This window comes from Anser brachyrhynchus (genome assembly GCF_964034855.1).
Source record: "Anser brachyrhynchus genome assembly, chromosome: 16".
Classification (NCBI taxonomy): domain Eukaryota; kingdom Metazoa; phylum Chordata; class Aves; order Anseriformes; family Anatidae; genus Anser; species Anser brachyrhynchus.
In genome coordinates, this window is record NC_137734.1 from 16378737 (window position 1) to 16391182 (window position 12446).

The 12446-nt window shown below is 48.9% G+C and overlaps 1 protein-coding gene across 3 annotated transcripts in view; it reads left to right on the plus strand.

Moving 5' to 3' along the window:
- L3MBTL1 (L3MBTL histone methyl-lysine binding protein 1) overlaps nt 1-12446 on the plus strand; it is a 37553-nt gene that overhangs the window by 10782 nt on the left and 14325 nt on the right. For 2 of the 3 annotated variants that reach the window (XM_080557712.1, XM_080557714.1), the window contains exons 2-8: nt 7078-7200; nt 7447-7609; nt 8360-8583; nt 9741-9885; nt 10039-10177; nt 10854-10977; nt 11625-11712. In XM_080557712.1, coding sequence (XP_080413838.1) covers nt 7474-7609; nt 8360-8583; nt 9741-9885; nt 10039-10177; nt 10854-10977; nt 11625-11712 — 856 coding nt within the window. In that variant the 5' untranslated portion in view covers nt 7078-7200; nt 7447-7473. The remainder of the gene's footprint in view (nt 1-7077; nt 7201-7446; nt 7610-8359; nt 8584-9740; nt 9886-10038; nt 10178-10853; nt 10978-11624; nt 11713-12446) is intronic. The other variant, XM_080557713.1, reaches the window with a different exon arrangement.

Sequence of the window (12446 nt, forward strand, 5' to 3'; positions counted from 1 at the left end):
CCATCACCACTTCACTTGCCTGGTTCCATCAAGATTCGTTCTTCATTTGTTTGGATGATTCTTACTGTAATACCATTGACATGATGTACAGCATTATATAGCAATTGGCATCGTACTATTCAAGTCATGGGCTATTCTCATGCAGAATCAAATTCCCTTGAGGTACACAGTGGACTTCCCCATCCTTCTGCATTATCTACCAAGTGCACCCAGGTCCCTGAGCAAAAGCAATCCCACAGATGGGCTTGCCTTTGCCTGAGGCAGGAATAACCTAGATGGTCTTCCTCAACATGTTTTGTACACACACTACAGGAATTTTATCCCCTTCTACAGTACATAAGGGGTTTTGATTGGGCAGGGCCAGCTCAACTGGCAGAATCTCTAGCGTTAACTAACCAAGGGGCTTTTGCTAAATGTGTATGCCAATGTTTGAATGTCCCAGCACCCATTGCACTGAAGTGTGGTCTTTAACAGTCCATTGTATCATTCATTTTTCCCTAAGGCTGGTGCATGATAGGGGATGTGATATACCTGGTCAATGCTCTTTGACCCAGGTGTCTATGAAGTTGTTTCAGAAAAGAGTCCCGTTCTCTGATTCAATTGTTTTTGGGGCTCCAAGTCACCATAAGACTTGCTTATCAAAGCCCAGGGTAGTGTTTTGGGCAGTGGCATGGGGCACAGGATATGTTTCCACCGTTGCTTGCCTTGGAGGGTTCATGGTAGTGTGTTAGCCTCCACTCACCATTAGACATCCTCACTGGCCATATGGGACTATTAAAGGACAAACAAGTCTTCCTGATCGCTCTTTGGGTCTCCAGGTGACGAATCAGCTCATGGATGGGAATCAGGTACTCTTGGTGCGATATTGCTGCTGTTGCACTGTTGTGGTTGTGATTGGCACCTGCTGTTCTTCAACCCTCAGCAACCCCACAACAAAAGGGTCCTCTGAGAGTCCGGGCAAGGTAGACAGCTGTTTAATCTTCTCCATATTCAAGGCAGCTACGCCAAAAGCCTACCAGTACCTGGCTGGAGGCAGGGCCCTTCTAGTCCTGGCTGCAGTGTTCATTACTTAATTCTTTGAAGTGCAAATCAGAAGTCCCTCCATTTAGATCAGACATAAGATCAGCCCTTCTACTCCGTCTGGGGGACTGACCAATAGAAACTGGAGCAGTAATTTTCCTGGAAGAACTCCTTTTGGTGACTGTTTTATTCTTACAACTCGCATATCTGCCCTTCTAGCTTCAAGGCAGATTTTCCATCCTCCTTCCTCATGTCCTCTGTGTGATCACACAGGTTAAAAAATCACAGGGTGGTACATGGTGTGTACCCACTATATCCTCTCTCTTGAGTAGACAAATGCTTGCTCCTAATCGCTGAGATACTGGTCTGCACAGGTGGGAAGGAAGATACATTCTCTTTGAGTTGCTGGACCTCTTGGTACAGTTTCTGCACCACTGAGGTGCAGGCCTATGGAGAAGAAGAGAAATTTTCTTCATTTTGCTGGAGTTGGCTGACCACTACATCCACTGTTGGTTCATCTCCATCTTTCCAGGTGTCATTGCCTGTGCACTGGCACACAACGATGGTGCACTCTGTACAAACTTCTGCCTCATTGATCATGTGCACTGGACCTGGTCTGTATCTTTGTTTATCTGCTTGTTATCCAGGTCACTATAAATCACCTTCAGCACCTCAGGTACTGGATACCTTTCTCCATGGTGGTCCACTTACCTTGGTGACATACAGCATCTTCCTTGAAGGGATGCCTTTCCTTGATGCCTGACAGGAGTTGCCTCCAGAAGCTGAGGACTTCTGCCCCCTTTCCTATCACTTTGTTTATTCCTCCTTCCCTAGAGAGGGATCCCAGCTGCTTGGCTTCCCTGCCCTCTAATTCCAGGCTACTGGCCTCATTACGACAGCATCAGAGCGGCCAGGTGACAATGTGCTCACCTGGGTGAGGGCTGAAATCCTTTTGTATATCTCACAGCTCTCTCAGGGATCAGGATCGGGTGGTTTCTGACTCATTTATGAGTTCTGTCTCTTCCCCATCCTGTTCTTGTGATGGTCCTGCTGCAGAGCAGCCTGCCTCTTCCAGTTCTTCCTCCTGGTATCTCCGAGGAGACGCTGCTTCTTCCCATACCATATAAGCTGACTTCCACTGCCATTGTTTCTTCTTGACTACAGGCGTGGCTGATACCATTGTGGGTTGGCTCTCTGCTTCAGCCACAGTGTTTGTGGCGGGAGTGTGAGGAGCTGCAGTGCTTGTAGCAGAAGTTAGATTAGCCACAGTGTCTGTTGCTGGAGATGGATTAGCTGCAGTGTCTGTTACTGGGGTTGAATTAGCCGCAGCGTCTCTGGTGGGAGCTGGATTAGTGTTGAGCGTGGCTTGGTAGGCATAGGCCAAGCCCCAGCATGTTGCAGTGATTTGTGTCTCTTTGGATTTGCCAGGGCAACAACAAAGTTTTTACCAGTTTTTCAGTGTTCTGCATTTGTTCAGGGGTGAAGTTCCAAAGCACTGTAGCGCAATTCTTGTGCCGTGCATATCCTCCCACGTTCCCTGCCACTCAGCTTTCCTGCTTCAGGACAGACCTCTGGGTGACATTCTTAAATAGTTGTTTAACCCTAGACAAAACCTGAAACACGTTCAAGAGATATAGCAATAGGAATATGCTTGTTTGAACATCCTGAGGATATTTAAAGTTTTGAAGAGCCGTTGAAACTAGCCTGGAGGAGAAGAGAAGGGGAAGGTGTCCTCCACAGATTGATTCCCTGTGGAGAAAAGGTAAAAAGTGTACTTATTAATAATTTCCGTAAAACAGTTACCAAAGTACAAGGATGACAGCAGTGCTGAATACAAATATAAGATTAGGCTCATGGCCAGTGTAACTTATTGAATATTACATACAAACTGAGGAAACCAAAACCAACCTTAAGACAGTCCTCAGAAGTGAGAAACAGCAAGCCAGCATTACATAAAAGAACATTGCGAGCAAATAAATAAACTTTGAGAGCAAATAAATCAATGTTGTGACCAGCAACTGTTAAATTAATGTAACACTTACAACAAATTATAAACAAATTTGTTCTAACACACACCAGTCAGATCTGTTGTTATCTCAACCCTTCGTGCCCCACATTGGGCACTAAAAAGGACTGTTGTGGCTTAACCTGTCAGGCAGACAAGCACCACACAGCCTTTCGCTTGCTTCCCCCACAGTAGGAAGGAAAAGAGAATTGGGGGGAAAAAGGGAAAACTTTTGAGTTGAGCAAAACTTTGGGTTGAGATGAATACCATTTAATAGGAGAAAAAAAAAGAGGAAAAAAAATACGCAAAGCAGGTGATTGCACAAATGCAATTGCACACCACCAGCCAACTGATGCCCAGCCAGTCCCCAAGCAGTGGCAGCCTACCCCAGCCAACTCCCCCCAGTTTTATTGCTCGCCATGACACACATGGCACCGAACGTCCCTCTGGCCATTGGGGCCAGCTGTGCTGGCTGTGTCCCCCCCAGCTTCTTGTGCCCTCCAGCCTCCTCACTAGCAGGGCAGCACAAGAAGCTGAGAAGTCCTTGACTGTACTGCTCTGCAACAACTAAAACATCGCAGTGTTATCAGCATTATTCTCATCCTAAACCCAAAACACAGTACTATACATGCTGCTAGGAGGAAAATTAACCCTATCATGATTGCATCCATTACACTAACTGAATAAAAATTTAGAACATAAATAACTTTTGTTTATTGTCTAGAGCAGTCACCAGAAAAGAAATGTGTTAGTTTGAGCATTGTGCTAATTTGCAGGAAGTATTTTCCATTCCAGGAGTTTTCAAGACCAGCCTGGATAAAGCCCTCAGCAGCCTGGTCTGATCTCATAGCTGGCTCTGCTGTGGGTAGGAGTTTGAGCTGGAGAGGTTGAGCTGGAGAGGTTCTGAGGTCCCTTCCAGCCTGAATTATCCAGTGATGGACTATCTTTAATGGATTATATGAGGGCTTACAGGAGACCCTTTAAAGTGACTTCTGACTTCCATTACAATCTCCACCCTTTGTCAGTTTGGACCAGGCCATAAGGTTTAATGTTACAGTGAACTCCCCTTGCTGCTACCCCAGCCTGGGCTTGTCTATTAGCCAGAGTCCCTTAGGGGTGTACCTGCTCCAGCACGGCCTTCTCCATGAGCCAAAGTCTCTTCAAAGAGACTTTGAAGAGACTTTGAAGAGCCTGCTGTGTCGTGGGCTTACCTATGGTCACAGATGCTTTGAAGTGTACCTGCTCTGATGTGTCCCTTTCCATTGGCTACAGTCCCTTCAGAGGTCCCTTTGGACACTTGCTTTGCCGTGGTCTCATCCACAGCTACGGATACTTTGAGGTATTCTGGCATGACCTTATCCACAGACGCTGCAATACCTACCTGCTGTGGCACAGACTTTTCCGTGGCCACAGACACTTTGAGCTGCACTTGCTACGCAGTGGGCTTACCTGTGGCCACGGACACTTCATGGTGTAGGCGCTCCCAGTGGACTCATCCACAGGTCGCAGTGTGTCAGACCTGAGTTCAGCCCGCAGTTCCAACCTGCCAGTACAGCAGCACAGGGACAGCAGCGATGCCAGCCCAGGCGGATGGGGCATTGCCGTTGTCAGAGTGCACCCAGGCATGGCAAAGCACAATGATAAAGAGTAGAGGAAATGGCAGAAGCAAAAGCAGCCCCTAACAAACACTGCATTCTACACACATTAAAGCAAGCAAGCCCAGCAGCAAGCACAGGAGCCTGCCGATTAGCAGCTAAACAGCTGTAATATCTATAAATTTTGTCTAGCATACTCCCCACTGCAAGCAAATCTGTCATCATCTCGAACTCTCTGGTTGCCACGTTGGGCACCAAAACCAACTGTTGTGTGACCCGAACAGGCAGCTCAGCACCACTCAGCCGCTCACTCACCCAGGTGGGATGAGAGAGGGAATCGGAGAAGGAAAAGTGCAAGAACTCATGGGTTGAGATAAAGATGGTGTGCTAGGTAAAGCAGAAGCCACATGCACCAGCAAAGCCAAACAAGGAATCATTTGCTGCTTCCCACCGGCAGGCAGGTGTTCAGCCACCCCTAGGAGAGCAGGGCTCCCCATGTGTAAGGGTTCCTTGGGAAGACAAATGCCATTGCTCTGAACATCCCCACACTTCCTCCTTCTTTACCCAGCTTGTATTGCTGACCGTGACATCATTTGGTTGGAATATCTCTTTGTCAGTTTGGGCCAGCTGTCCTGGCTGCACCCCCTCCCAGTTGGCAGGGCAGCATGAGAAGCTGAGAAGTCCTTGACTCTGTGTAAGCACTGCTCTTCAACAACTGAAAACATCAGTGTGTTATCACCATCATTTTCATCAAAAATCCAAAGCACAGCATTGTGTGAGCCTCTACAAAGAAAATTAACTGTATCCCAACCAAAATGCTGACAGTGTAATAGACTGCTGTACAGAGTTGAGTTTGTGTATCACCCAGCACTGGAACTAGTTATTTTTATTCTAGTCATTTTCAGTCTCAAGTTCTATTTAAATAATAATAATAAAAAAAAGCCAACAACTGACACAAAATGAAACATCAGTCCTTGAAACATTGGGCCCAAGTGATGAATCAAGGATAAATACTGGATTTAAATGGCTAGAAAAGCAGATAGGTTTCTGGTAGGTATTAGGAAGCAGCAAGGCCAGATTGGGTGCCAAGTACATTTTGGCTTTCAGCTGGAGCAAGGTGTCCAGTTGAGTTACTCAATTCCTTCAGTTCTTCTGATACTTAATAATGTCCTTCTGTCATTGGACCTGGAAGGTATGAAAGGTCAGTGCCTTCTGTCAGTTGAATATGAGATATTTCTGATCACAAATCTGACAGCACTGCAAGAGAAAGGTAGAAGTAAATCTCCTATCATGAGTACACCAGCCCACTCTTTACCCTCTGGTTGTAACACCTTTGTCTCTCGGTGTAAAATTCCAGATGTTGCCTTATGTAGCAATATTCTTATTTACTGGACCTTCAGTGAAACGATCCCCTTTCCTACATGTTTGTCTTTTCTTTCAAATTCAGGTTGCATCAGAAGCAACCAAGACTTGGGCACAGTCCCATAGATTAGCCCGTAGAGCAGTCTTACCTCCATCCCATCTCCAAGGGCAGCTGGCTGCTGCTTCGGGGAGGGTGCAGGACACAGGGCAAGTCCAGAATCCTCTGGCCCAGTGCCCTCAGTTTCCAGCAGTCTGGTACATCTAGACCATCATTTTCAATAGGCATGGAGAGAACTTCTGTGAACGCATCCAGTGATATTACTGGTTTTGCTTTTAATTCTGTATTTGCACTGCATTTTTCATTAGGTAAGAGCAGCACTGAAAGCCCTCCCTTGCTGACGCCCTCTGGGCACTGGGTGATAACGCTGTTCTTGCCCCTGCTTTGCAGACAGAGCCTGGTCTGGAGACACTCTTCTGTGGATCTTGTCCTGTCCTCCAGGGCACAGCGGGTCCAGCTGCTGCCACAGGATATGGGTGAGGTGGTTGGCAGGGCAGTGCCTGCTGGCTTAGGCCTGGCCTCTTCTACCCAGGAAAGGGAGTAGGGACCCAGCCCTTGTAGCCAAGTCCAGGTGAGAACCCAGATTACGAGGCAAGGTACGAGATCAACCAGGAGACCCATCTGCAGGCCAGGTCCCATGACTGCCATACAGAGCTGAAGTCAAGCCATGCTCCAGATCAGCAGGGCTGAACATCAGCACTGCTAAAGCATGGCATGGGCAGAGGCTGTGCTTAAATGGGGCTCCTGGGCCCATTGGTAGGGGTCCTGGCTGAGCCTGGTCAGGGCCAGTAAGGCACAGCAGTGCTCTCAGGGTTCTCAGACCCCCTCTTGCCTACTCTTTGAAATTCACAGCTAAACAGGTTAAACATCACTGATCTGTGAGAAATTCAGTTGCATGCAATGAACTTCATGCCTTTCTTCTCATTAAGCCATATTGTTTGTGAAATTCTCTCTAATAGCCAGTTAGAAGAAAATCAAGAGTCACTGCACAGATGGAGAACTGAAAGATGAACTTCAGGGACCTCTTTCTTTTCCAGGGTAGGGTTTGCCAAATCTCAGTCACAGTCTGCATCTGAGTGGTATAGGACCAGAGTGGAGCCAGGAGCAGCCCTTGCTTGTGGTGGACCTGCTGTGCTCATACCATCTTATGGTGGTGCCAGGTAAGAAAAACCCTTTGGTGTTCGCAGGCTCTGTGCTGTGATCTCACAACATTTTACTTTACTAAGTCATGTTGGTACCAGCTGTGGCTTTCATTCTCTGCTCTCGTGGGTTCAATTGACCTTTAATACATCTTACAGGGATGTCTGCTGGGAGATGGTGGAAAGGGAGGGACCATCCTCCACTGTCTCTTTCTCACTCCCTTGTGTTTGTACTACCAACTTGATTTCTTTCTTGTTGGCTTCCAGTGGCTTGGTCTGTGCCCACACAAGGTGATGGACAGCAGAGCAGAGATGGAGGTTGTGAGAAGCACAAAGGGGAATGCTGCTGGGGAGGTCAGTGTCCATGTGGTCACCACTGAGAGCACTGTGCAGAGCACTCACCTGCCAGCGACTGCCTTCATCATACCAGGTATGTGGGATTGTTCTGTCTACCAGGTAGTTCCTCAGCTTTCTCACTACACATCGATACCTCTCACACTTCTTGTATGTCTGTGCATACAAACCTTGGGAGGCAAAGCCATGCTGCTGTTACTGTCTTAGAGATTCTCTGTTGGCTATCCCACATCACTTTGATAGTTTGTGGCTGATGAAAATCTCTTAACTTTTGAACTGAAGCCCTGGTCTCTAGGGTTCTGTGCCAGTGCAGCACAGTGTGCTTGGATGCCTGCTCTGTCTGGCCCAGCTGACCAGTGTCTTTCAGGAGGATGTGCATTAGGTGAGATTGGGGGTATGCATTAAAAGCAAATCTCCCAGTTTTTCCTGCTCCTGATGTCTCAGTTCCCACTGTGGAAAGGCCCTGGATTATATAGTGCATTCATTGTGCAATCCGGGATCTCACTGGCACAAGCCTGCCACAGCAGGTGGCTGCATTCTGGTCATGGGAACAGGCTGAGGTTAGGCTGAAGTAAGAACCCCTGAATGTGGATAGTGTGGGTGCCGCCTCCTAGTACCAGCCATCCCTGGCTAAAGATCCTGTTGGGTCCTGCTGCCTGCTTATGAGTACTTTAGACCACAACACTGAGCCCTTGGCAGGAAGATTATGTCCACTCTGTCATTTTGTGCTGTCTAAGGCCACTGTGGTTCTTTTAAGACTTGTTTGCATCAGTGAAGTGTTCCATGTATGTCTCTGTTTGGTTGTTTCTTTTTTTCCCCTTTTAAGCAAATGCCACTACCATCAACCTTCCTGCAAGCACCTTAGAAATCCAGCGATTCCCGAGGGAGCCACAGAGAAGCACAGGGGCTGAGAGGACAGAGAGGGGAGCAGGGAGTGAACCTGTCACAGCTACTGTCATCCCCCAGATCAGCGGGGTGCAGACCTGCAACACAGTCCGTGTGCTGGAGTGGAAGGATGGGGTGGCTACTTTGCCTGGAAGTAACCTGCGGGTAAGTGTAACTATGGGCCACTACACTTGCCCTCCTCCCCCCTATGCCAGGCTGGGTCCACTGGAATGTGACGTGGGGTCCTGGAAGTACCCGTGGCCCTGCTGGAGAATCATAGAATCATAGAATCATAGAATATCCTGAGTTGGAAGGGACCCTTAAGGATCATCAAGTCCAACTCTTGATACCGCACAGGTCTACCCAAAAGTTCAGACCATGTGACTAAGTGCACAGTCCAATCTCTTCTTAAATTCAGACAGGCTCGGTGCAGTGACCACTTCCCTGGGGAGCCTGTTCCAGTGTGCAACCACCCTCTCTGTGAAGAACCCCCTCCTGATGTCGAGCCTAAATTTCCCCTGCCTCAGCTTAACCCCGTTCCCGCGGGTCCTGTCACTGGTGTTAATGGAGAAAAGGTCTCCTGCCTCTCGACACCCCAGAATACCTCAGCTGTTCCCATTCTGCAAGGCTGCTTGTGCCCCATCCCTACCTCCACCTTGCACTGTGTTGTGAGCTTAGTGGAGAGCACATGCAGAGTGTGTGTGGGGCTGCAGCAGGCCTGCCCTGTGCGGGGAGGCAGAAGGATGTCCCTACTTGCTGTGCAGGGCATTTTTGCTTTCCAAGCTGTGCTGTGGTGTTGGCTGTCAACAAACTCCTGCACTCATCCTGGAAACAGCAGCCTGGCACTCATCAGACAGCAGGTACCTGTAAGTGTGCTGAGGCTACTGAGTAGCATGAAGGAGCTTGCACAAAGTGGATGGATTTCTCAGCTTCTATTCAGCCCCAGGGCACCACATCATGCTTGCCTGATCAGTGCTACCAGCTGGTGCTGATTGCACCCAAGTGCAGACAGAAGGCGGAGGAGGGCTAGGACTGGAGCCTCTCCTGTGTTCCTTCCCTCCTTGAGCCATGTATTGTTCTGCAGTGCACCAGCCTGTCAGGCTCAGCAGCCAGCAGAGACTGCCTGCAGGAGGAGCAGCACAGGTGACTTCAGAGCTGTGCTCACCCCCATCACTGGAAGAGCTGGCCTCTTTTTGGATACACTAATCACCAAACCATGTCCCTGTCATTCTCAGAATTCCCATGCATCGACTAGCTTTCAAGTTACATTTCTATCCTCATTGTTAACATTTTTCCTTCTGTTTTTTGGTTCAATGTCATAGTTTCGAATAAATGAGTATGGGACACTGAAGGTGGTGAGTGCTGATAAGATGCCTCCATCGGAAGCTATAAAGGAGGGCCACGCAGAGAAAGATGGGGACTCAGAGGTGGCACCAACTAGCAGGGACAATCCTACTCCTGCTCAGGGTAAGGGCACCACTGTGGTACTTCTGGTGTGGGTAACATCACTCTGTAGGTGCTGTCTGGCTTAGGACATAAACAAGGCAAATATTTCCTGCTTCCTGCTCTCCTTTCTTTGCTGCTCCTTGGCCCTCACTACTCCTCTTCTCTCCAACTCAGATGTGTCAGAACAGCCCAAGCTGCCAACACCAGAAAGCATGTGCCACTGTGACACATGTGGCCGGAGACATGTGTCAGATGGAGCCCGGGAAGGCAGGGGCTTCTGCAGCGAGCACTGTCACCAGCAGTTCATAGAAAGGTAAAGGAAGGGGAGTCTGCTCCGTGCAGAGCCAAATCCATCCATCTGCCCTCTCTCCCCTGGTCTGTATGCTCCAGCAAGAGATGCAAGTGCATCTGCCTCTGGCACGTGCTGGGTACCCCACTCGTTTCCCTCTTTCCTGTAGGCAGGGTGTCCTGGGTACGATGTGGGGTAGATGAAAACTTGTTCCAGGAGGCAACAGGAGGTACAAGAAGACAGATTTTCTCCTGCCCAGTTTGTGGCCTCACAAACTGCATGCATCTGTTGGGGCAGGACTGCTATGGGAGGCTGCTGCAGTGGGCAGCAGTGGGAAGTGTGGGTCACAAGGGCATTTCCAGCCCCTCTGCTTACTGACATGTGGCTCCCAGGACTGGTTTTCTAGCATCTGTGTGACTGATGTAGGTTAGAGCCCTGCTACAAAACCAGATCACTTTTGATCCATCCCTAGGTTCAGGTTTCTGACAGAAGGCATGAGGGTGGTTCTTGTTTGTATCCTGGTTCTAGCCTCTTGCCAACTTTGTCACTAGGAGGAGTGCGTACATTAGTCAGGAGGCACGGGAGGTGTGTGAGAAGGAAATGGGGTGACAGTGATTCTCCAGCAATGACTCCCTTAGCAACACCCCAGTCACTGCCACGTATCATGCCACAGTGGTTTACTTTTCCTTCCTCTGTGCAGGTCTGTCATTGTGGAAAACTCTGCCAGCAGCACCAACACCACTGAAATCCTCAAGCCTGTTAAGAAAAGAAAGAGGAAGGACTACCAGAGCCCTTCAGAGGAAGAATATGAATCTGAGCAAATGGTAAGAAGAGCGCAGGAAGAGCATATGTATGCCCATGCCAATGTCAAGGGTGGCTCCTGGGCCACCTTTGTATGCCCTGTTGATATGTGTAGCTCTCATCAGTGCTTTTCAGTGCCATGTCAGCTATATGTTGAAGGGGTAGCCAGAAACAGTTAATGCCCCAAAGACTTGAATGTGTGAAGCATCATGGCTTCTGGACACTTGGCTGGCTGTTTGGCAGCTGAGTGCCTCAGATTGTGCAGTGTTGAACACTTCCTGATTGGGCTGTAGGTACTGAATGCTCTCAGCTACTCTCGAGTCTAAGCCACTCAAAAGTAGAAGTGTTGAAGAGAGCACCTATATGTGTGATATATGTCCTGGGGAAGGGGGAGTGACTCTGACAAGGCAAAGAAGCTCTCCTTGCCAGCCCGGACTGTAGCTGATCCATACCAGGTGTGATTGCTACCACACAGTACCAATATTTCCCCATTGGGTTCCCATCATCAGATCCTGTTGGCTTCCCATTTCTGGGCCAAGTACCAGTCAAATCATAGATGTTGCTGGAGGCCCATTATGGCCCTTGGTGCTGGCATGAGTGTACAACACGTTGCACAAACCTCTGCTCAGGAATCCAGATCTCCAACACTTTTTTCTGCCCTTGTGTCTAGGAGGAAAAGCAGGAAGAGAGGAAGAACTCTGTGGGAGACTCTGCCATCAGTAATCCGGAGGCTGACACATGGAATGGGAGCCAGCACGGTACGGAGGGGCCAGGTGGCGGTGGGGTGAGCGATCTTCTGGCACATCTGCGTGGCTGGGAGCAGAGCTGCGTGGCAGAGGCTGAGGGGTCCTGCTGTGGTCCTGCGGGGCTGGGCCTTCATTTTGGTGCTGCAGCAGAGTCAAGCACCCAGTTCCTTACGCTGGTACATGTTCCCAAAGGCTTGTAAACTTCTCTGCTTGCTTGATCCTGCTCTCTCTGTCTCTTTCCCTTTCTCTCCTTTCCTCTCTTCCTCCTCATGGGACGAGCGCACCCTTACAGCTACGGCTGTCTTCTTCAGAAGCTGTGCCATACTGTAGAGTGCTTTCTGGTCCTTCCCTTTGGGAATCTACCCTCCCTTGTGGATGCTGTGCGTTGAGAGGTGCTGTCCTGAGCAGTAACGTGACTCTGTGCCATGTTGGGCTTTCCCTTTGGATGGTCTCACAGGGAACTTCTCTCTTGTGATCAGGAGCTCACAAGTTTGGGAGCTGCTCTTGTAGGTCTGGTGCCTCTGGAACCGAGCAATCTGGGGTTGTCTCATCTCACAGGGATCTATTCCTGGACCAAATCAGAGGAAAGCTCAAACCCAGAGCTGTTGGCACTGAGGGAAGTTAGACAAGCTGAAAGATTCAGTGTTGCTTTTTTTTTTTTTTTTCCCCTAGAGTGTGATGGGGATGAAAGAGGAAAGCTTGAAAAAGTACTGGAAGTAAACATTTATGAATTTTTTTTTTCTTTG